The following is a 24,232-nucleotide window of genomic DNA, read 5'->3' as shown; positions in this document are numbered from 1 at the left end:
AAGCCTTTAATTTTGTGTATTTGCGCGCACGGATGATGTGCCCAGAGAGGGCAGAGGTGCTGGATTTCCCTGGGGCTGGAGTTATAGATTGTTGTAGCTACCTGATGTGGGTGCTGGAAATCAAATTCTGGAGAAGCAGCGTACGACCTTACTGGATGAACCAGTTCTCCTGCTGCTTTTTGTCGTTTTGAAGATTTATGTGTATGGTGCCAGGTGGTGGTGGTGCACACCTTTAATCCCAGCACTCGGAAGGCAGAGGCAGGAGGATCTGAGTTCGAGGCCAGTCTGGCCTACAAAGTGAGTTCCAGGACAGTCAGAGCTACACAGAGAAATACTGTCTTGAAAAACAAACCAACGGGCTGGAGAGATGGCTCAGTGGTTAAGAGCATTGCCTGCTCTTCCAGAGGTCCTGAGTTCAATTCCCAGCAACCACGTGGTGGCTCACAACCATCTGTAAAGAGGTCTGACGCCCTCTTCTGGCCTTCAGGCATACAGACAGAATATTGTATACATAATAAATAAATATTTAAAAAAAAAGAAAAAAGAAAAACAAACCAACAAATGATGTGTATGGATCTTTGGCTGGCAGTGTGTATGTGCACCACAGGAATGTCTTACACCCTCAGAGGTCAGAAAAGGGCACTGGATCCCCTGGACCTGGAGTTATAGACTCTTGTGAGTCAGTATGAGTCTGGGAAACTGAACGCTGGTCCTCTGAAAGAGCAGCAAGTGTTCAACATGAGCCATCCATCTCTAGGGCCTGGAAACACCAACTCTGAAAGGAGCACACTGTTGTTTTTAAAGTCTTGCTACACAGCCCTGACTACCCTCAATCTGCACGCCTGACTCTGCCTTCCTGTGTTGGGATTACTGGTAGATACCACCAAGCATGGCAATGACCTTTTACTTCTCCTCGGATTGAGTGCTACTTTTGACTCAGCCACATGTGAGACAGACTGGCTCAAACTTGTTCCAGTCTTCTTGCCTGCTTCCTAAGTACTGGGATTACATGGACCACCATGCCCAGTCTGGTTTAAACCTGGAGCAATCCCTGAAGAATACGGCTAGAGCTTGGAGCAGCACTGGGATGAGCTTTCCCGAGGAGCTGGGTTTAATACCAAGCATAAGGGGTGTGTGGGTTTAGCCTAATTTTGCAAGTAGAAATATCCAGAGAAAATACTTGTACAGAGGATGGCAGCACAGGCCTCTAATGCCAGCACTTGGAAGGTGGATGCTGGATAGTCAGGCCGATTTGGACTACATAGGGAAAACCCTATCTCAAAGGGAAACAAAACAAAAAGGCTTCAATGTGTGTGTGGGGGTGGAATGTGCGCCTTTATTTCCAGCACTCGGGAGGCAGAGACAGGCAGATCTTTTTGGGTTCAAGGTCTACAGCCTGGTCTACAGAGTTAGTTCCAGGACAGCCAGGGCTGTTACAGAGAAATCCTGACTAGGAAAAAAAAAGGGGGGAGGGGGTTTCTTAGTGCAATGACACACACAGGAGGCCCACCTAGTAGTATGTCTTGCTTAGCACTTACCCACTTGACCTGTTGACATGGCTGAAGATAGGCCCCAGGGACCAGTGAATGCTAGGAAAGCATGCCGTCACCAAGTGTCACACACATTCCCTAACATGTCATTAGCGCGTGCTGAAGGTTAACAAAAATGTACCCTTCCATTAAAGGGTTAAGTAAGATTCCACACAGACAGAACTTTAGTCCCAGTATTCAAAGAGGAAGATGCAGGCAGATCTGTGAGTTAAGACAGTCAAGGCCCCCATTACATACCTTTGCCTTGAAAAAAACAAAAGGATGCCGCATGAAAACATGAGGGGGGGGTAAGACAGGGTTCAGTGGTTAGGAGTACCGCCTCCTTTCGAGCACTCAGGACATTTCAACTGTATGCACTCCAGTTCCAGGAAGAACTAGTTTTCTGGCCTCTAAGGATACTACACACAAGGCACTTATATACATCCAAACAAACATTCATACACAAACAAAAAACTTGCAAATGAGCCATTTGGCAGGGAAAAAAAAAACCCTTGAGGATCAGTACCTTTTGAAATGAAGAAAAAAATGAGCTCAATGTTATACCCTTCTCTCAAAAGCTGTATGCTGTGCCAACTGCTTAAGAGTGTGAAGCTGGGGACTAGGGAGTTGGTTCAGTGGTTAAGAGCACTGGCTGCTCTTCCAGAGGTCCTGAGTTCAATTCCCAGCAACCACATGGTGGTTCACAACCATCTGTAATGAGATCTGGTGCACTCTTCTGGCCTGCATGTCTACCTGCAGGCAGAACACCATATACATAATAAATAAATTTAAAAAAAAGTGTGAGGCTGGGCAGTGGTGGCGCACGCCTTTAATCCGGCACTCAGGAGGCAGAGGCAGGAGGATCTCTGTGAATTCGAGGCCAGCCTGGGCTACAGAGTGAGTTCCAGGACAGTCTCCACACTACAGAGAACCTGTCTCTAACCACCCCACCCTAAGCAGTGTAACGCCATGCTCTGACCAGTGAGGCACAGGATGTCTTTGCCATAGTAATAAAAAAAGTGATCCTCGATGGGTGTGCTTGCCTGCAGGATTTCACATTGCTATGCACCAAGTACAAGTTTATGGGACCCTGGAACAGCTAAAACCATAAATGAGCAGCATGACTGACAATGAGCTTTATGAAGTAGCAGCTGAATTAATCTTATGCCTGGGGTCTCCATAACATAAGGAAGTGTACTGAAGGGTCCAGCATTAGGAGGGTTGAGAACCACTAGACTAGAGGAATCAAAAGACGTGCTGATATAGCTGTGTCCTTGTACAAACTCTATTATGTTGAGCAAGCACACGAAACCCATGACCCCACAATAAGGACAACTACCACACCTCAGAATAAAAGTTTTATTTTCGTTAACTCACAAAAAACCAATACAGTTGGTTCAAGGAGGCCAACACTTGCCCAATCCCCAATACTATGAGCCTCAGGGAATAATATCTATACAGTTAGAACTCCTAATGGAGCTGTTAGGAATAAGTTTGCTCAGGGTCCACACATGCACTATTATGTAGGGCCCACTTCAATTTCTTCAGTTTAAACTTCTTGATTAAATTAAACCTGTTAAAAGAAAAGGTTAAGTCAGACGACAACCAACAATGCCCAGATACACTGTTTACCTTTCCAAGACAATTAACTTTTCCCTCAATCAAACCTCAATCCCATTCTTACCACGATGAAGACTAGTGTATGTATTTTTAGAGAAAGGCCTGAAGCAGAAATTTAGCTAAAGAGTTCTAATCATCTCAGCACTCAAAGAGGCAGAGGCAGGGAGATCTCTGTGAGTTTGAGGCCAGACTGGTCGACAAGAGCTAGTTCCAGGAGAGGCTCCAAAACTACAGAGAAACCCTGTCTCAAAAAAACCAAAAAAAAAACCAAAAAAAAAAAAAAAAAAAAAAAAAGAGTTCTAATTTTGGACAAGCATCACCTCTCTCCCCCATTGTCTGGGAAAACGAAACCAAGCACTGTAGTGAGTCAGTGAACTGCTGAAATTACGAGGGAAACTACAGAACCACTGTGGCTGCCAACCCTCCAGTTATTCCAATCAGGAGCTCTACTTGGAGTCTTCACAACTATCAACCTCGGGGCAGATGACAGGTCACCTACCATTTGCAATTCTGCACTGCCGCAGCACTTCGTTGAAGCCCTCGCAGAGCTTGACGTCACTCTGGTTCTGGGCACACTCCAGGAACTGTTTGATCTCAAGAGAGCAAGGTCCAAAAGACTGCTGGTTCATCACCTGGGCTCCCTGAGGCTCCTGCCAAGACACAACATTGGATATGAGAAGTTTGCTTGGTACACACAAGGCTCTGGATTTGACCCTAACACTGTAAACACAAAAAAGAAAAAACTAAACCAAACCAAACCAGAGCCAGGAGGTGGTAGTGTACAACTTTAATCCCAGCACTCAGAGGTAGAGACAGGTGGATCTCTGAGTTCTAGATCAACCTGTCCTACAGAACTAGTTACAGGACACCAAAGGTTACACACACACAAACAAGTTCTTTTAGCGACTGCACTACAGTATGGCTAGTGAGTCGGGCAAGGGGTTGGAGGTTGAAATACACACACACACACAGACTCAGGTCATCCTTGAAATAAGAATGCCTCCTTTATTGTGCTCAGGGGCAGCTAATATAGGGCTCTGGCCACAGCCCAGCTCTCGGGACCTTTCAGCTGCTGGCCCACCAGAAACCACGCCCCTGCCCTTGCTCTAAGCAGCTGCAAGCATAGGAAAGACAAGCTGTTTACTCTGGCACAGAAAATTCAGGGTCTGGGGGTCCACAGTCCCCAACAAGTTTTATCAAAACAAACAACAAACCTGGCTAGGAACTCAATAGTATGTGTGCTTTGCCCAGGGACTGAACCCCAGCACTACAACATACCAAAAAAAAAAAAAAAGGCCATTCTTAAAGAAAAATAGGATTATTACTGGAAAGACATGGACGAGAACTTGAAGTGCACCAGATTTCAAGAGATTACATGCTTCTTAGTACACACAAAATCCACAGATCCACAAGAGGGCAAAAACTATCAGGTCAAGGGTCACAGGCCGTGAACAGGACTTGTGATTATGTAACAGAGACTGAACTGAAAGGCCAGGCCTCATGGCTGTAACTCCAATGCTTGAGAAGCCAACCAAGGAGACAGCTACAAGCTTGGAGCCAGCTTCGGTCACACACTGAAGACTCTGTCTCCAAGTGAAGCATAGGAATCCAGTGTAGCCAAGATAAACTCTTAAAGCCAAGGCAGGATTGCCATAAAGTCAAGGTCACCTTGAGTCAGATTCTCTCAAAAACAAAATCACCTAGAGGGAAAATGGCCACCTTACCAGTAAGTTGGGCTGAACTGTGACAATTCCAGTCTGCTCTACTTACTGGTGCTCGCCTAAGGGTCTAACTCAAACCACACTACGTGTATGATGCTTGCACACGAGTGTGTGAATGGGTGTGCCCACAGGAGCCCAATCAAGACATGGGTTCTTCCCTCTACCACTCTCCACCCTACTGCCCTGAGACAGAGCGCTCACTGAAACCCGTCATTTCATCTCAACTGCCAGCTGCCAGGCTGTGGCTCTGCTCATCTCTCTCCACAATGCAGGAGATGCAGATATGCATGGCTGTGCCTGACTCTGTGGGTTTGAACTCAGGTCCGCACGGCTTCAGAGTAAGTGTTTACTCACTGAACCATACCTCAGCAAACCCCTACTAAAGGGGGTGGGGAAGCACCACTTTGTACTGCACTCCTAAAATTAAACACAGGGTCCTACGTAAAAGATGTTTACCAGCTGCCAAGTTCTCTCAGAAGATACAAGCACACAGAGGAAAAGCGGCCCCAGATCCTACCTGGTAAGTGATGTCAGGCCTCGCAGGCTCAGCACTGCCACCTCCACTGAAGGCCCCAGTGACGGCATGACCCAGGGTGTGGCCCACTGCAGAGCCCACAGCCACACCGGCTGCAGTGGTCGCCATCTGGGCCATCAGGCCTGGTTGCCGGGGTGCAGCAGCAGGTGAGCCAACTGCAGATGGTGCAGTCGCTGTTGCTGGAGGATGAGCTGCAGGCGCTTGTCTGGGAGCAGGTCTCATCTGAGGGGCCCGGCTAGGAAAGAAAAGAACCAAACTCATCAGCTCCCAGTTCCAAATGGCTCTGGAAGTTACTGAAGAAGTGAACCAAGCCCGGTTCTGAGGCACACACCTGTAATGCCAGCACCGGGATGGAAGAGACAGAAGACTCAATAGGCCAAGGTCATTCTACAGTCATTTCTTCTTCTTCTACATCACTGTTTTTCAGAGTATAAAAATTGCAACACTGGGGAGGGAGAGAGGAGTGGGGGGAGGGGGAGGGAAATGGGAGGCAGGGAGGCAACACTGGAGGTTAAGAGCACTGACTGCTTTTCCAGAGGTTCTGAATTCAATTCCCATTAACCACCGTGTGGCTCACAACCACCTATGAGATCTGGAGCCCTCTTATGGCTTGTACATGCCAGCAGAACATTGGTTTTTGTCTGTTTGCTTTGTTTTTGATTTTTTGAGACAGGGTTTCTCTGTAGTTATTGGTGCCTTTCCTAGAACTAGCTCTTGTAGACCAGGCTGGCCTCGAACTCACAGAGATCCTCCTGCCTCTGCCTCCCAAGTGCTGGAATTAAAGGCATGAGCTACCACTGCCCAGCCAACAGAATATCGTATGCATAATAAATACATTTAAAAAAATTGCAACACTCCCTCCTTTGCTTTTCTCCCTCCTTGACTGACTGCAAACTCTTGGCTTCTTTTTTCATTAATCGTTGTTAGATGCATATGTGTGTATACATAGTCATTCCTATATATGATCTCAGTCTGTATGGTACTTGTATGTATGTTTTCAGGGCTGACCTCTAGGTATTGGGTAACTAATGGATGTGTCCTCGCTGGGGAAGACTTATCTCTCCTGCTCTGGGCATTCCTCAGTTGCTGGTAGCTCCTGCTGTAGGCTGAGTCTTCGGGTTTTCACCATACTTTGGTATATCTACTGTCATCCTTGTTCTACAATGTGATTTTAAAGGATATTCTCCTCTCAAAAAATAAAAACAAAAACCAACCAACCAAAAATTAAATAAATGCCCTAGCCAAAACAAGAGCGAGCTCTACCTATGAATCCTATACCAGCCTCACCCAGCACTGGGATTACAAGAATTTTCACCCTGCCTTGCTTCATTTTAAATCTATCTTATTTTATGATTGTTTACATGCACGTATGTCTGTGTACCACCTGCATGCCAAAAGAGTTTTCAATCACTTGGACCTAGAGTTGCTGGGAATCAAACCTGGGTCCTGAGAAAGATCATCAGCCAGTGTTCTTAACTATAAAGCCAACCTTCCAGCCTTTAAATCATTTTTTGTTTGTTTTTTTTTTTTTTTGACAGGTTTTATGTGTGGCCCTGGCTGTCCTGGAACTCACCTTCTCTCCCAGTTGCTGGATTTTAAAGCTGTGTGCTACAACTGCCTGGCATCATTTGAAACCTTTAACTCTCCACACCATCCACATGCGAGAAGACTACAGAAACTTGTTTTCATTAACACTGTGCCTCTCATGTACATACATATACAACACTGTGCCTCTTATTTTTTAAAAATATTTATTATGTATACAATATTCTGTCTGTGTGTATGTCTACAAGCCAGAAGAGGGCACCAGACCTCATTACAGATGGTTGTGCGCCACCATGTGGTTGCTGGGAATTGAACTCAGTACATTTGGAAGAGCAGGCAATGCTCTTAACCTCTGAGCCATCTCTCCAGCCCAAAACTGTGCCTCTTATATATACATATACAACATTCTGTCTCTTTAATCTTTTGGGTAAGGTCCATCGTCCCATTTTGTCGCCCTCCCCCAAGACAGGGTTTTCTTTGCGTAACCTGGTTGTTCTAGAATTGGCTCTGTAGACGAGGCTGGCCTCAAACTCATAAGATCCACCTTCCCCCTCCTCTGGAGTGCTGGGATCAGAAGTGTGCACCACCACCAGGACTGTAGAAGTTTTAAAAACCAAGTATAAACTATTTTGTCCTCTTTTTAAAAAAATATTTTCATATATCCACATGGTTCACAGTATCTTTAAAGAACAGTTATTCCAATACTCCTAAAACATCAGCTTCAAGTTGGAAAGGGAGAAAACTGCCTCAACAGTTAAACTCTTCTTCCACAAGCCCAAGTTCGGTTCCCAGCAGCTCTTAACCACCCACTGCAAATCCCAGCTCCAGGTCATCTGACAGTTCTGACCTCCCAAGGCTCACAAACCCACTTAACAAAAAAGAAAAAAAAGAAAAACAAAAAGATTTAGAATTTAAGCCAGATATGATAGTGCACACCTTTAATTCCAGCACTCTGAAGGCAGAGGCAGGTGGATTTCTCTAGTTCTAGGCCAACCTAGTCTACACAGTGAGTTCCAGGACAACCAGCACACAGAGAAACTCTGTGCCAGAAAATAAAGAAAATAAATAAATAGCGAGCTTGAGAGCTGATGAAATGCTTCCAGGTGAAAGGTGCTTGCTGCCATGCCTGCCAACCTCAGTTCAATTCCTGGGGTCCACAAGGAAGAAAATAAGCAACTCCCACAAGTTGCCCTATGACCTTCACACAGGTACACAAACAGATTTAGACTTAGAATTTGGGTTAACAAACATTTTCCTAGCAGGCATGAGACCCTGGTTGACTAAAGTAGGAAGAGAAAATATATGGAAAGCAAATAATCCGTAGTCCAGCGAGGGGACAAGATCATTAGCACATGACTTTAGGGCCAGCTTGGACAATATAGAAAGACAGCCAAAAGTCAACAAAATCCACGATAGTCATGAGGTAATGTTTAGAATGTAGATCAAGGCCTTCATTTTACCAATCAAAAAAGATAAAGGCTGCTGGGTATGGCAAAGGTCGTGGCCCATACCTTTAATCCCAGTATTCAGGAGGCAGAGGCAGGTGGATCTCTGTGAGTTCCAGGACAGCCAGGGCCACAATGAAACCAATCCAAATCAAAGAGGAAAATTCAGGTGAAGTGACCTGTCTTAACAGCAACTTTTATCAACCTAATTCCTCTTAGTTCTTGGAGATAGGGTTTCTTCATGAGTAGCCTTGAACTGGTGACAACTCTTGTCTTTGGGGAGACAGTGGTTTGGGGGACGATCTTGGTGGGAGATGGGGCATTTCCCTACCATAAAGACAGACCTCAGGTTCCTCCTAGTAAGGCAACAATTTTTAATTTTCTACGATTTTATTCCCTAAAAATCTGGAAGCTGTCAACAATTTCCTACTTATTTTCACGTGGGCCGCGGAGCTGTCTCATTTGAGCGATTAGCACTAAGTGTAAAATATTCTGGTTCAAAGTGGTGGAAGGAGAGAACTCTGAATATTCGGCTCACCACACGAGGACCCGTACACTGACAAAATTTATTTATTTATTTTTCTAAAGACCAGCCGTCGGGAAGCGGAGTCAAGAAAATCAAGGAAGGCCAGCCAGGCCCACATGAAGTCCAAGGTTAGCCCGAGGACCTCAAAAACACAGTAAAACAAAATCACCTCAGGACCTTCACATAAATCAATTTTTCCTCGCCTCTTTGTTGACTATGTCCTCTAAGGCTTTTCCCGCAAGCAGTCTAGGACAAAGGTCAGGCCTTAGCGTCCTCTTCCGTAATGCAGAGAGCGAGTCCCCGTTCTCGAGGCGCCCTCTTGCCCAGGAGCGGATCCCTGCCAGAATGCTCGCACCGTCTCACCACCCGCCGGCCGCCCCCTACCTTCGCCCTGGCGGCTCGTGTTCAGTTCCCACCCCTAGGGAGGGTCTCACCTGGCCGGAGGGGCCACCCGGGAAGAGCGGCTTCGGCTTCCACGCGGCATCTTAGGTCCTCACACACTCGGAATCCAAACACTACGAACTGCGAAACGCCGACGAGAGTCCAGCAACTTCTCTACCAAGGAGAGCGGAAGACGGGAGGCGGGTTCTCAGAGGGAAACCAATCAGCGCCCCGGAGGTGCAAGAGCTCTGAAAGTCATTGGAAGATCCAGACGTCAGTAACGGGAAACGCCAGGGTGCTGCGTCACACGCCGGGAAGTCAAGAGGTTGGCGACCAGGCCCTGTAGGTAACCGGAAGTTTCTCGGGTTGCCCTCTCAAATCTCGTCCCCAGATTCTCTGCTGGATGGTTAGGTTTTTGCTTCCGGTGGACGACTGGCTTCCCCCACAACTCAGGCTGACTTTCATTTTCAGATCCTCCTGCCTCAGCCACTCGAGGAAACTGGGCTGGGGATTACAGGCAGGTCGCCATGCCTACTATGTTAACGGGGTTAAATGCAACCTTAAGTGAGTCATTCTTGCCTTGTCTACCAGAGGGCCTTGGATTGTTTACCTAACCCTTCTCAGATTTTCTTTTGCAACAAGGCCTCACCTAACGGACGTTGGCCTGGAACTCGCTCTTCTCATGACTCAGTCTCCTAGTGCTGGTGATGCAGGAGAAGCTCATAGTAAAATGTTGTTATAAAGGATTTACTAATAAACTTGCTTGGAATTTAGCTAAAGGAGTCCTGCCTCCAGTGTGACTGGAAGATGGTGTACTAACCAGGCTTTATTAGAAACGGTGGGAAAGAAAATTCTGTAACATAACTGAAGTTTTGGGTGGCCAAGAAATGCTTGTCAACCTGTGGGTCTTGAACCTGAATTGAAACGCCGCCTCCATCTATCTCCGTGTGGGCCAGCTCACATGCGAATATGCCTACATTTGTACCCGGAACTGTATTAAAGTATCACAGCATTAAGAAGGTTGTGAACCTCTGAATCTAGACCCTCAGTCAGGGCTACAGAAAACATGTGGTGCCCTGACCTAAGATTCTTACCTGGTGGTGACCCGAGCCCGGTGATTGGCTGAGCCATCAGCGGTGTCGATCCATGACGCCCCCCGGAGGACACGCATATCCTGGCCAGCAGATTGGTAAGTGGACGCCGTCCATTCCCACACATTGCCCATGAGGTCGTATAGTCCTTCAGTGTAGCAGTAGGTCATTAGATGGGGAGTAGGGGACTCTCTCCACCCACCAGATGCCCGGGGGAGGCCGGGGAAGATTTTCCTCGGCCACCTTGTCAGACAATGTACAATAGGAGGTCTCACCATAGTTGTTCTGAGGGGGGAAAGCGCTCACTGGTGACAGTCCATGAAAACCGTCTTCAGCTCTGTCACCCTTGGGGAACTTTCCCTGACAAGAAGAATGAAAGTGTAAGATTTATCAGCCTGTCCCGAGGCAGGTGCCCTGTCCACCCAGAGGAAAACAACGGTCACTTTACTCTGCAGTGTGGGGGAAGGACGGTGACCTCAGGTTCCCTTCCATGGAGCTTTGGAAAGAGCCGTGCTGTTTCTAACTAACCATCTATGCCCTGCATCCCCAGCCTGGGACAGAAGCCCTGGAGCCCATACTGTCACACAGCTCCTGCTTTTGTTAAATAGAAATACACCACCTGTGTTTATTGATGTGATTGTTCAACTTCATTGTTATTCCTATCAAAACTGGAGCTGGCATTTACCATGTAAGCATGAGGAACCGGTTCATATCCTGAGAACCCATATAAAAAGCTGGGCATAGGGCATGCCATCTGCCACTCCGGTTCTGGGGGGCAGAGACAGACAGATCCGGGGCCTGCTTGGCTAGGCAGTCTAGCTGAAATGCTGAGTTCCATCTCCCACTGAGAAGTCCTGTCCCCAGCAATGCTGTGGAGTGGCTGGAGGGATGGCTCAGCAGCTAAGAGCCTGCACTCTGCTTGCTGAGTACCCAAAAGGACCCGAATTTAATTCTGAGCACTCATGTCAGATAGCTAAAAACTCTAACTCCGGTTCCTGGGGCATCCAATACTTTGAGCACTCATGCATATTCAAAAACACATGCAATATACACAATTCTTTTCGAAACAAGTTTTCTCTGTGTAGCCCTGTCTATGCTGGAATCTCCTCTGTTGACTAGGCTGGTCTCCAGCTCACAGAGATCCATCTGCCTCTGTCTCCTGAGTGCTGGGAATAAAGGCATGAGTCGCTATACCTAGTTTTATAATTTAATTTTTTTTTTCAAGACAAGATTTCTCTGTGTAACAGTCTTGGCTGACCTGGGATTTATTTTGTAGACTAGGTTGGCCTCAAACTCACAGAGATCTGCCTGTCTTTGCCCTCTAAGTGCTGAGATTAAAGTTGTGTCACCACTGTCCAGCTTTTAAATTTTTATCTTTTTAAATACTATTTTTTTTGGGGGGGCTGGAGAGATGGCTCAGTGGTTAAGAGCACTAGCTTCTCTTTCAGAGGACCCAGGTTCAATTCTCAGCACCCACATGGCAGCTCACAACTGTCTGTAATTTCAGTTTCAGAGTGTCTAATACCTTCATTCAGACACACACACAGTCAAAACACCAATGTACATAAGATAAAAATAAATCATTAAAAATATTTTTGTCTTGTGTGGTTCATGCAAGTGTGTGCACATGTGTGTATGCAAATGTGATACAGAGGTCATATCATAAGTCTTTCTTTTTTTTTTAAGATTTTTATTTATTATGCATACAGTGTTCTTCCTGCATCTATGCCTGCACACCAGAAGAGGGCACCAGATCTCATTACAGGTGGTTGTGAGCCACCCTGTGGTTGCTGGGAATTGAACTCAGGACCTCTGGAAGAGCAGCCAGTGCTCTTAACCTCTGAGCTATCTCTCCAGCCCCTTAAATTTTTTTAATCCTAAAAATTATGAAGTGGAGGAGCAGAGGGTACCATACATGAACATACCCCCCCCCACATGCATAGATCACACATATGCCCAATAAACAAACTACAGTTCAGTTATCTTTACACTAGGGAGGTTCCTCTTCCTTGAGGGACATGATTGGTCTGTTGTTTGCTCAACAGTATATGACAATCTGTTGCATTATCTCTAAGTGAATGTTCAACAATGTTGCAAGGGTGTTAGTGAGAAGAAGGCATCAACTGCCAAGGCTGAGGACCTGAGTTCGATCCCCTGACAGACATGGAATGCGAGAATCCACTCCCATGAGTTGTTCTTTGACTTCTAACAGGAAAAGAGGTGAATTGTGACTGAACATGCCTCATTAAAAATCAAAAATTCTAAGATTTCTGATCGTTCCTACTTTGTAGGTGCCTTTGATTGTTATGATTGCTCTCTTGATAACAATTATGCTCCAATTTGCCCTGGAATTATGATTCTGTCTTTATTTTATTATTCTTTTGGTTTTTTAGAGACAGGGAGCTATGGAGCCTGTCCTGGAACTCACTCTGTAGACCAGGCTGGCCTTGAACTCAGAGATTCACCTGCCTTTGCCTCCTGAATACTGGGATTAAAGGTATGTGCCACCATTTCCCGGCTATGATCCTCTCTTTTAACTGGGGGGGAGGGGATAGAAGGTACACTTGTTACAGAAATACTTTAATATTACTTTGTAAGGCTTTTCCCACCCGCCAGGTCCCATTGTTTTGCTGAAGGAAGGAAAACAAATCGTTTTTACCCAAATGGAAGGAGGGCGACTGGGATGTGAGGAGGCCTGACTTGACATCAGTGCAGCCATGACAGGCTGCAGATGAACAATAGTGGGACTAGGCTCACCCTTACAATAAATAACCAGGAAAAGCTACAGACTGTACCTGCGGGGGACCAATCAGGACTGAGACAAACAAGTACTAGATGCTCCAGTATTACGAATAGCTTACCTAACTTCTATATAAGTTGCCAATTTCCAGCACCACCAGTACCAATCCTGTTTGACAAGACTTCTGTTACTCCACTCCTACCCAGTCACAAGTTCAACCCCCATCTGAATCCAGAATTCCCCTTCCCCATCCTTTATCCCTTAAAAACCACGCCATAGCTGAGCTCAATGCTCTCCCCGATCCAATGGACAGAGAGCCCAAGCTTGCTTGCACTTGCAATAAAGGCTCTTTGCTTCTGCCTATGAACCTGGACTCCTGGGGGAGCTCATTACGTGGGCATAACAGGATGAATTAATTTGACCGACCGGTCCCAATGTAACAATCCAGACTTGATCATAATTAAATATTCTTTAACAATATCTGTTAATGGACATTACAAATGTATTAAGATGAAAAACAGAAAACAGTACTCAGTCATTTCTGTCTAAATTAACATACGTAGTAGATTGGATACTAGTTTTTAGCTCCACCTAGGGTCAAACAGCAGACAAACAAATTCCTTTTGTGTCTAAGGGGATCTTGCAATTCTTGGGCTTTTGGGAAAAACAAAAACAAAACAAAACAAAACAAAAAACAAGGAGACACGTTGAACACGCCCCTGTAAACACATTTCCAAGGTTATCGTGATATTTTTGTAAATGGTGCCCTTTTTCCTTCACTGACTAGGTTTTGATTGTACTGACATTCCTCCCCACCTCAACCCTATTTCCAATCCTGCTCTCCCTGAGGGAAAACTTTTTGTGTGTGACAATAACACTTAGTCTGCCTTCCATGAAGGTTGTAAGAGCACGCATGGGCTAGGACACGTCACACCTATTTCATTCAGTGGTCTCAACAATCTGCTAATAGGATTATGACGTCAGGGAACTGAATACTCTGCTGATTCCTTACATCTGCTGGAACCCACCTCGATGGCAGTCCCAGCTGCCTTTGTATTGCCTCTGCCTGGCATGGTTGTAGGGATGCAAAAGGAGATCTCTAAAATCCCCTGCTGAATAGCTTAAGACATCGGCAAAAATTAATCACGAAATGGGAGCGTTAAGAACAACAGTCTTACAAAATAGAGCTGCATGAGGCTATCTATTGGTCAAGCATAATCTTGGATGTCAGCAATTCACCCCCCCCATGTGTTGTTTCAATGTATCAGGTTTCTCCCACACCACTGATAACCAAATCAATGACTTGCATAGAGAATGTACAGGTTGATTGGCACCTCCTGGCTAAGCAGGTTCTTTCCCTTCATTGGCTCTCTGATAGTTCTCTCAATCATAATATTTGGGCCCCGTGTTTTTCAATGTACTACTAGCCTTATCACACGCAAAATATTCAATGCCAGAATACTGTTTAATTGACAACAGGCAATGCTGCTCCCATGTCAAAGATTTGGAAGGGTAACATAGGCCAACGGGGGGATGTGAGACCAAAACAGGAGCAACATACCTAGCAAATTAAGAGGCCATTATATTAAGCCCCCAGACTTTACAAAAAAAATTTTTTTTTGTTTTTTTTGAGACAAGGTTTACTCTGTAGCTTTGGAGCCTGTCCTGGAACTAGCTCTTCTTTTTTTTTTAAAATTTATTTATTATGTATACAATATTCTGTCTGTGTGTATGCCTGCAGGCCAGAAGAGGGCACTAGACCCCATTACTGATGGTTGTGAGCCACCATGTGATTGCTGGGAATTGAACTCAGGACCTTTGGAAGAGCAAGCAATGCTCTTAACCTCTGAACCATCTCTCCAGCCCTGGAACTAGCTCTTGTAGACCAGGCTGGCCTCGAACTCACAGACATCTGCCTGCCTCTGCCTCCTGAGTACTGGGATTAAAGGCATGTGCCAGTACCGCTCAGCAAAAATAGGTTTCTTTTCATGAATAAGGTTGCTTCTTAAATCTGATGTGTGATCCCATTAACAAGATATTTATACCCTTGTCTTCCTCTTTCATTATATTTTTCTAACAATCTCTAACAGCCAATTCTCTTGCCTCTATAAACACACAGCTATTTTCTATTAATATATTGTATCTTTCCCCCATAAAAGAGGCCACAAAAGTCCAGTAAGGGGTTGCTTTTTAAATGCCGACGTAGGTTAGACAGCCGGCTGGCCAGTACCGAGTGAACCTCTAATTCAAAGCTTGCTTTGAGTAGACAATCATGACTTAGTCTTTCTCCTCGCAAGTTTCAGGTTTAACACTTAAATACAGTAGGCATGGCGACACATACCTGTAATTCCCCAATCAAGTTTACTTGAAAGGCTGAGGCAGGAGAATCTCAAAATCAAGGACAGCCTGAGTAGTGGAGGAAGCCAATTGTCTATTGGAAGCAAAAACCTCAGCATCCCTCACAGAATCTAAGAACAAGCTTTGACAGAGCAATCCCAAGAACTTCTGGTTAGCTACAAAGCGCCGTCGCCAAGCAACTTTCCGGAGTGGGCGTGCAGCCGCTGCCCGTTACTGACGTCTCGCTCTTCCAATGACCTTCAGCATCCATGCTCCTCCTGGGCTCTGATTGGCTAAGATTTGAGGCTCCGCCTCCCACCTTCCTCTCTTTGCTGGTCGATGGTGGGCGTTTCGGAGTTTGCTGTGTCTGGATGTTGAATTGTTGAATATACAAACACCTAGGATGCCGCGCGGAAGCCGCTCTTCCCGGGTGGCCCCTTCCGTCAGGTGAGACCCTCTCTAGGGGTAGGGACTGAGTGCGGGTGGCCAGGGCGTTGGTAGGGGGAGGCTGGCGGGTGGTGAGGCGGTGCGTGCAGTCGGGAAGGGATCAGCTCGTGGGGAAGGGAGCTCCCCAAGAACGGGGACGCGCTCTCTGCATTACGGTCAGGACCCTAAAGCCTGACCTTTGTCCTAGACTGCTTGCGGCAAAGGCCTTAGAGGACATAGTCAACGAAGAGGCGAGGAAAAATTTATTTATGTGAAGGTCTTGAGGTGGTTTTGTTTTACAGTGTTTTTGTGGTCCTTGGGCTAACCTTGGACTTCATATAGGCCTGGCTGGCCTTCCTTGATTTTCCTATCTCTGCTTCCCCATGGCTGGGATTACAGGCTTTAAAGGTCATTAGAAAGAAAAAATTAAAAAAAATTCATGTACGTGTTTCCGTGTGGAGAGCGGGGAATTTAGAGTTCTCTCTTTCCACCACTTCAGTCCAGGAGACCTAACATTGAGCGATAAATGCTTTATTGCAGGGGATCTCAACCTTTCAATTGCTGTGACCCCTTAATATAGTTAGTTCACCATGTATTGCTGACCACCGACAATAAAATTATTCTCGTTGCTACTTCTTTTTTTTTTAAATATTTATTTATTTATTATTCTGTGTGTATGCCTGAAGGCCAGAAGAGGGCGCCAGACCTCTTTACAGATGGTTGTGAGCCACCATGTGGTTGCTGGGAATTGAACTCAGGACCTTTGGAAGAGCAGGCAATGCTCTTAACCACTGAGCCATCTCTCCAGCCCTCGTTGCTACTTCATAACTGTCATTTTGCTACTATTATAAATCGTAATGTAAATATCTGATGTGCAGGATGGTCTTTTAGGCGACCCCTTTGAAAAAGACCCGCGGAGGGGAAACAACCACGGATTAAGCCCTGCTGCCCTATTGAGGCCCATGGGAAGATAAGTAGGAAGTTGCTGACAGCATCCAGATTCCAGGTGTTACGTTTTGGGGGAATACAATCGTAGGAAGTTAAAAATTGTGGTCCTGCTGGGAGGGGACCTGAGGACTGTCTATGTGGTAGGGGAATGAATGCCCCATCTACCAAGATCGTCCAACATGCCTCTGTCTCCCCAAAGACAAGAGGTGCCACCAATTCAAGGCTAGTAGGGCTACCCATGGAGAGACCCTGTCTCCAAAAACTAAAATCAAGTAAGATTAATAAAAGTTGCAGTTCAACAGGTCACTTTCCCTAAATTTTTCTTTTTGATTTTTTTTCAGTTTCTTTTTTTTTTAAATTTTTGTATTGATAAAAGGAGAATAAAGAAAAGAAAAAAAAACAAATTTCCACCTCCTCCCACCAGCCTCCCATTTCCCTCCCCCTCCTCCCACTCTTCTCCCCCTCCTCCCACCCCTCTCCCCTTCCCCCCACTCCTCTCCCCCTCCCTCTCCAGTCCAAAGAGCTGTCAGGGTTCCCTGCCCTGTGGTAAGTCCTAGGTCCTCCCCCCTCCGTCCATATCTAGGAAGGTGAGCATCCAGACTGGCTAGGCTCCCACCAAGCCAGCACATTGCGTAGGATCAAAACCGCGTGCCATTGTCCTTGGCGTCTCATCAGCCCTCATTGTTCGCCATGTTCCGAGAGTCCAGTTTTATCCCATGCTTTTTTGGTAACAGTCCAGCTGGCCTTGGTGAGCTCCCAGTAGATCATCTCCACTGTCTCAGTGGGTGGGTGCACTCCTCGTGGTCCCGACATCTTTGCTCATGTTCTCACTCCTTCTGCTCCTCATTGGGACCTTGGGAGCTCAGTCCAGTGCTCCAGTGTGGGTCTCTCTTTTTGATTTTTGAGTTGGTGGTTTGTTTGTTTGTTTGTTTGAAGCAGGGTTGTTTTTACAGTTAAGAGAACTGAGTGACCTTCCAGAGGACGCAGGTTTGATGCCCAGCACCCACATGACCCCTCAAAACCATCTGTAACTCTAGGTCCAGGTGATCTAAAGGCCTCTTCTGGCATACAAGTGGTACACAGACATACATCCATGTAAACAATTATAAAATAAGATTTAATTGAAGCGAGGCAGGGTGAAAATGCTTGTAATCCCAGTACTGGGTGAGGCTGGTATAGGATTCATAGGTAGAGCTCACTCTTGTTTTGGCTAGGGTATTTATTTTATTTTTGTTTGGTTGATTTTTGTTTTTATTTTTTGAGAGGAGAGTATCCTTTAAAATCACGCTGTAGAACAAGGATGACAGTAGATATGCCAAAGTATGGTGAAAACCCAAAGGCTCAGCCTACAGCAGGAGCTACCAGCAACTGAGGAATGCCCAGAGCAGGAGTTCAAGGACAGCCTGGTCTGCAGAGAGAGTTCTAGGACAGGCTCCAAAGCTACAAAGAGACACTGTTTTAAAAAACCAAAAACAAAAAGAATGTATGTGTATACACATATACGCATCTAATAACAGTTAATGAAAAAAGTTTGCAGTCAGTCAAGGAGGGGCATATGGAAGGGGGGAAAGAAAAGAGGGGAGTGTTGCAGTTTTTATTCTTTGAAAAAATAATAATGTAGAAGGAGGAGAAATGACTGTGTAGGGTGACCTTGGCCTGTTGATTTTTCTGTCTCTTCCATCCCGGTGCTGGCATTACAGGTGTGTGCCTCAGAACCGGGCTTGGTTCACTTCTTCAGTAACTTCCAGAGCCATTTGGAACTGGGAGCTGATGAGTTTGGTTCTTTTCTTTCCTAGCCGGGCCCCTCAGATGAGACCTGCTCCCAGACAAGCGCCTGCAGCTCATCCTCCAGCAACAGCGACTGCACCATCTGCAGTTGGCTCACCTGCTGCTGCACCCCGGCAACCAGGCCTGATGGCCCAGATGGCGACCACTGCAGCCGGTGTGGCTGTGGGCTCTGCAGTGGGCCACACCCTGGGTCATGCCGTCACTGGGGCCTTCAGTGGAGGTGGCAGTGCTGAGCCTGCGAGGCCTGACATCACTTACCAGGTAGGATCTGGGGCCGCTTTTCCTCTGTGTGCTTGTATCTTCTGAGAGAACTTGGCAGCTGGTAAACATCTTTTACGTAGGACCCTGTGTTTAATTTTAGGAGTGCAGTACAAAGTGGTGCTTCCCCACCCCCTTTAGTAGGGGTTTGCTGGGGTATGGTTCAGTGAGTAAACACTTACTCTGAAGCCGTGCGGACCTGAGTTCAAAGCCCGTGAACCCACAGAGTCAGGCACAGCCATGCATATCTGCATCTCCTGCATTGTGGAGGGAGATGAGCAGAGCCACAGCTTGGCAGCTGGCAGTTGAGATGAAATGACGGGTTTCAGTGAGCGCTCTGTCTCAGGGCAGTAGGGTGGAGAGTGGTAGAGGGAAGAACCCATGTCTTGATTGGGCTCCTGTGGGCACACCCATTCACACACTCGTGTGCAAGCATCATACACGTAGTGTGGTTTGAGTTAGACCCTTAGGCGAGCACCAGTAAGTAGAGCAGACTGGAATTGTCACAGTCCAGCCCAACTTACTGGTAAGGTGGCCATTTTCCCTCTAGGTGATTTTGTTTTTGAGAGAATCTGACTCAAGCTGACCTTGACTTTATGGCAATCCTGCCTTGGCTTTAAGAGTTTATCTTGGCTACACTGGATTTCTATGCTTCACTTGGAGACAGAGTCTTCAGTGTGTGACCGAAGCTGGCTCCAAGCTTGTAGCTGTCTCCTTGGTTGGCTTCTCAAGCATTGGAGTTACAGCCATGAGGCCTGGCCTTTCAGTTCAGTCTCTGTTACATAATCACAAGTCCTGTTCACGGCCTGTGACCCCTGTCCTGATAGTTTTTGCCCTCTTGTGGATCTGTGGATTTTGTGTGTACTAAGGAACATGTAATCTCTTGAAAGGTGGTGTAGCTAAAGTTCTTGTCCATCTCTTTCCAATAATAGTCCTATTTTTCCTTAAGAATGTATCACTGTATTTTTTTTTCTGAGACAGGGTTTCTCTGTAGCTTTGGAACCTGTCCTGGAACTAGCTCTTGTAGACCAGGCTGGCCTCGAATTCACAGAGATCTGCCTGCCTCTGTCTTCCAAGTGATGGGATTAAAGACGTGCGCCACCACTGTCCAGTTAGAGTGGTTCACTTTTTTGTGTTTCTATTTGTGATTCTGGGGTTCAAACCCAAGGTAAACTAGACAGACTTATTATTGGACTCCTACCCTGGTTTGTTGATTTGGTTTTGTGTTTTTGTTGTTGTTTTCCAAGACACGATTTCTTTGTGTAGGCTATCCTGGACCTGGCTTTGTAAAGGTGCTCTTAGTCAGAGACCTGCCTGCCTCTGCCTCCTGAGTGCAGGGATTAAAGGTGTGCACTGCCATCCCCAGCTTCCCTAGCCAGATTTTAATGTTTTGATTTTATATTTACAGTGTTGGGGTGAAGTCCATAGCTTGTGTATACTGAGCAAAGCCTTCGCAGAACCACTCCCCCGTTCATACTCTGATGGCCTGGTTTGCCATTTGTTTGTTTTCTAAATTGGAGGGTATCTTGGTTTTTAACGTTAACGTTTTTTTGTTTTGCTTTCTGCCTTTAAATGGTTTTCACTACCATATTACTGGATGGATAACTAAGTTTTCACCTTTGTTTTCCCAGCTAAGAGTCTGTGAATGCTTCTCTTGTATGCACCTACACTTTCTCAGGAGTACCTAATGTTGTGTCTTGGCAGGAACCCCGGGGAGCCCAGCTGTTGGCCCAGCAGTCTCCTGGACCTTGCTTTCTTGAGATCAAACAGTTTCTGGAGTGTGCCCAGAACCAGAGTGACGTCAAGCTCTGCGAGGGCTTCAATGAGGTGTTGTGGCAGTGCAGAATTACAAATGGTAGGTGACCCGTCATCTGCTCAGAGAGATTGATAGTCCTCACCCCTGTGGGGTGGCCGTTCTCAACCTGCGAGTTGTCGTGACCCCTTTGGGGTCATCTAGGACATGGGAAAACACATATTTGTGATCATCTTAGGTACTGATTCCCTGCTCTGCCGTCGTCTCCGGGCTGGGCTGCCTACATGCAGATAAGTCCACATAGGGGTACCAGTGATGACATCATTGTGCCAACCCCATCACATACACCCTGTGCAAATGCCGGTGTATGTGACAGGGTTGGTGCCAAAATATAGTTATGCAGACCAGGCACACGTGTAGCAAGCAGCTACGGTGTTGAAAGCAGCAAACAACACTTCATGAATTATAATTACCGGGTAAGTGTCAAATCGTGTACTGTAAAGTCATCAACTACTGTAGAAAAAAGTATGGATTATAGGAACTATTTGTTTGTTTGTTTGTTTGTTTGTTTTTAAGACAGGGTTTCTCTGTGTAACAGCTGTCCTGGAACTAGCTCTTGCAGACCAGGCTGGCCTCGAACTCATAGAGATTCAACTGCCTCTGCCTCCGGAGTGCTGGGATTAAGGGCGTGCGCCACCACTACTTGGTCATCTTCTGTATTATTAAAGCTACTGTCGTGTATTATTTTCATTAGAGGGCCATCCCCCAAGAGTGGACCGTGTAGAGAAGAAGGTTAAAAACAGAAGATACAGTGAAGAATTCTTACGGTATGGTTTTACCTCAAAAACGACAGCAGGCGTTGAGAAACCGCAGTGTGTTATTTGTGGGGACGTTCTCTCAGCGGAGTCTATGAAGCCAAACAAACTGAAACGCCATTTTGACAGCAAGCACCTGAGCTTTGCCGACAAGGATATCAACTATTTTAGAAGCAAAGCTGATGAGCTCAAGAAAGCCAGGCTTGACACTGGCAGCAAATACCCCAAACAGAATGTCATAGCCGTTGAGTTTTCCTACTTGGTGGCGCTCAGAATCGCCAGGACTATGAAGCCTCACAGCTTTGCTGAGGATTTACTGTTGCCAGCGGCCAAAGACAGTGTTCGAGTTCTGATCGGAAAGGAATTTGGTATGCAGCTGAGCGCGGTTTCCTTATCTAATGACACTGTCCGTAGAAGAATAAATGACATGTCTGCCGATATTCTTAACCAGGTCATCCAGGAAATTAAGTCTGCTCCACTTCCAATATTCAGTATCCAGCTCGATGAATCTACAGACGTCACAAACTGTTCCCAGTTACTGGTTTACGTGAGGTACATTAATGACGGCGACTTCAAAGATGAATTCCTTTTTTGCAAACCTCTTGAAACAACAGCCACTGCACATGATGTATTTGACAGAGTTGGTTCATTTCTGAAGGAGCACAAGCTCTCATGGGAAATGGTTTGTGGGGTTTGCACTGATGGTGCTCCGGCTATGCTAGGATGTCAGTCTGGATTTCAGCGTTTGGTCCTGAACGAGTCACCGGAAGTCATCGGAACTCACTGTATGATTCATCTGCATGCGTTAGCAATGAAGACACTGCCTCAAGACTTAAAAGAAGTCATGCAAAGTGTCATCGGTTCTGTCAATCTTGTCAAGGCGAACACGTTAAACAGTCGGCTGTTTTCGCAACTGTGCAACGAGTTTGACGCACCCAACAAAGCTCTGCTATTTCACACAGAAGGGAGATGGTTGTCCAAAGGAACCGTTTTAAAATGTGTTTTTGAGCTTCGTGATGAACTCAGAATATTTTTTAGTCAGAAAGCAAGACCACAGTTCGTAGCACTTTTCAGTGATCAATGTGAATTGCAGAAAATAGCTTACTTGGTCGACATCTTTGCTGTCTTGCGTGAATTAAGTTTATCACTGCAAGGACCAAATGCAACATGCCTCGATTTGTCTGAAAAGATCCAGTCATTCCAAATGAAGCTTCAGCTTTGGCAAAAAGAGCTGGAAGAAAATAAAACCCACATGTTGCCTACCCTGTCTGCTTTCTTTAAGGAACATGACATTAAACCCTCCGGAAGGACTTCAGTGATCGTTTCCGTGAAAGAGCACTTGCACGTGCTTGCCGAAGAAATTTCCTGGTACATTCCAAGTCTACCTGCCGTCCCATTTGCCCTTGCTAGAAGCCCGTTCACAGTCAGAGTTGAAGATGTCCCTGAGACGGCACAAGAGGAGTTTGTCAGACTTATTAACAGCGAAGCAGTGAGAGCTGACTTCTCTGCATTGCCACTTACACGTTTCTGGGTCAAGTGTTTGCAGTCCTACCCTGTTCTGTCTGAGACCGTGCTGCGCCTCCTCCTTCCATTTCCAACAACATATCTTTGTGAGACAGGGTTTTCCAACTTGTTGGTTATCAAGTCCAAATACAGACGTAGGCTCGCTGTGGAAAATGATCTCCGTTGTGCTCTTGCAAAGACTGCCCCGAGAATTTCTGATCTAGTGAGAAAGAAGCAATCTCAACCTTCACACTGATGTTGGCATTGACTTTTTGCTTTTTATGTGTGTGTGTTTGTTTGTTTGTTTTGTTTTTTTGTTTTTCGAGTCAGGCTTTCTCTGTTGGAGCCCATCCTGGAACTGGCTCTGTAGACCAGGCTGGCCTCGAACTCATAGAGATCCACCTGTCTCTGCCTCCCAAGTGCTGGGATTAAAGGTGTGTACCACCATTGCCTGGCTGAAGTTGGCATTTTACAGATACTGTTGCAAAATGTAGCAAGTTGTTCTGGGTTTTGTTTCATTCTTTATTTTGTTTTGTTGGGAGATAGGGTTTGTCTTTGTAGCCTGGCTGTCCTGGAACTTGCATTGTATACCATGCTGACCTCAAACTCATAGAGATTCTCCTATCTCTACCTCCCAAGAGCTGGAATTAAAGTCACCACCCAGGTACTGATGTTATATTAAGACTGTTACCTAGGAGAGGTGGCTTTGAGGTTAATAGCACTGGCTGAATTAATTCCTGAGTTCAATTCCCAGCAACCACATGGTGGCTACAGCCATCAATAATGAGATCTGGTGTCCTCTTCTGGCCTGCAGGCAGAACATTGTATACACAATAAAAAAAGACTTACCCATGATACTACACCATGATTCAAGACAAAATTTCATTATTTATAACTGGAAATAAATATTTAACAATAAATACATACTGGTTTTTTTGGAGAATTAATCACAATGCTTTAATAATGTTCAATTTGTAACAATGAAAATAAATTCTATGCCAGGTAGTGGTGGTAGTGCACGCCATAAATTCTAGCACTTGGGAGGCAGAGGCAGGTGGATCTCTGTGAGACTGAGGCCAGCCTGGCCTACAAAGTGAGTTCCAGGACAGCCAGGGCTACACAGAGAAACTTTGTCTAGAAAAACTGAAAAATGAAAGAAAAAATAAATCCTACATATCAGATGTTTACATTACAAGCCATAACAGTAGCAAAATTACAGTTATGAAGTAGCAATGAAATAATTTTATTGTTGGGTCATCACAACATGAGGA

General features: G+C 45.8%; 2 protein-coding genes across 3 annotated transcripts; one reads left to right on the top strand and one right to left on the bottom strand.

Moving 5' to 3' along the window:
• Positions 1-2,874: 2,874 nt before the first annotated feature.
• LOC142852886 (coiled-coil-helix-coiled-coil-helix domain-containing protein 2) lies at positions 2,875-9,510 on the bottom strand. Its single transcript, XM_075977879.1, has 4 exons — positions 9,356-9,510; positions 5,388-5,640; positions 3,649-3,799; positions 2,875-3,102 (listed from the first exon to the last, which is right to left on the bottom strand). The coding sequence occupies exons 1-4, from the start codon at positions 9,403-9,405 to the stop codon at positions 3,092-3,094; spliced, it is 465 nt and encodes a 154-aa protein (XP_075833994.1). The 5' UTR covers positions 9,406-9,510; the 3' UTR covers positions 2,875-3,091.
• Positions 9,511-9,596: 86 nt separating this feature from the next.
• LOC142852867 (protein FAM200C-like) lies at positions 9,597-23,408 on the top strand. 2 transcript variants are annotated; one of them, XM_075977872.1, is made up of 5 exons: positions 9,603-10,491; positions 15,735-15,917; positions 18,641-18,893; positions 20,595-20,745; positions 21,398-23,408. In XM_075977872.1, the coding sequence occupies exons 2-5, from the start codon at positions 15,874-15,876 to the stop codon at positions 23,215-23,217; spliced, it is 2,268 nt and encodes a 755-aa protein (XP_075833987.1). In that variant the 5' UTR covers positions 9,603-10,491; positions 15,735-15,873; the 3' UTR covers positions 23,218-23,408. The 2 variants fall into 2 exon arrangements, with proteins under 2 accessions (XP_075833988.1, XP_075833987.1); XM_075977873.1 differs by lacking the exon at positions 15,735-15,917 and having other exon boundaries at positions 9,597-10,491.
• The last annotated feature ends 824 nt before the right edge of the window (positions 23,409-24,232 follow it).

Source organism: Microtus pennsylvanicus, chromosome 1, assembly GCF_037038515.1.
Source record: "Microtus pennsylvanicus isolate mMicPen1 chromosome 1, mMicPen1.hap1, whole genome shotgun sequence".
Taxonomy (NCBI): Eukaryota; Metazoa; Chordata; class Mammalia; order Rodentia; family Cricetidae; genus Microtus; species Microtus pennsylvanicus.
The sequence above is the reverse complement of the archived record's forward strand: the minus strand, read 5'-3'. Positions and strand labels throughout refer to the sequence as shown.

Bases quoted from the DNA above. Each gene is read 5' to 3' on its own strand.
- LOC142852886 (XM_075977879.1), bottom strand. From the start codon at position 9,405: ATGCCGCGTGGAAGCCGAAGCCGCTCTTCCCGGGTGGCCCCTCCGGCC. The intron at 5,641-9,355 runs GTGAGACCCTCC...TTTCTTTCCTAG, and splicing joins CGGGTGGCCCCTCCGGCCAG to CCGGGCCCCTCAGATGAGAC. The intron at 3,800-5,387 runs GTAGGATCTGGG...GTGTCTTGGCAG, and splicing joins GGCCTGACATCACTTACCAG to GAGCCTCAGGGAGCCCAGGT.
- LOC142852867 (XM_075977872.1), top strand. From the start codon at position 15,874: ATGCCGCGCGGAAGCCGCTCTTCCCGGGTGGCCCCTTCCGTCAG. The intron at 15,918-18,640 runs GTGAGACCCTCT...TTTCTTTCCTAG, and splicing joins CGGGTGGCCCCTTCCGTCAG to CCGGGCCCCTCAGATGAGAC. The intron at 18,894-20,594 runs GTAGGATCTGGG...GTGTCTTGGCAG, and splicing joins GGCCTGACATCACTTACCAG to GAACCCCGGGGAGCCCAGCT.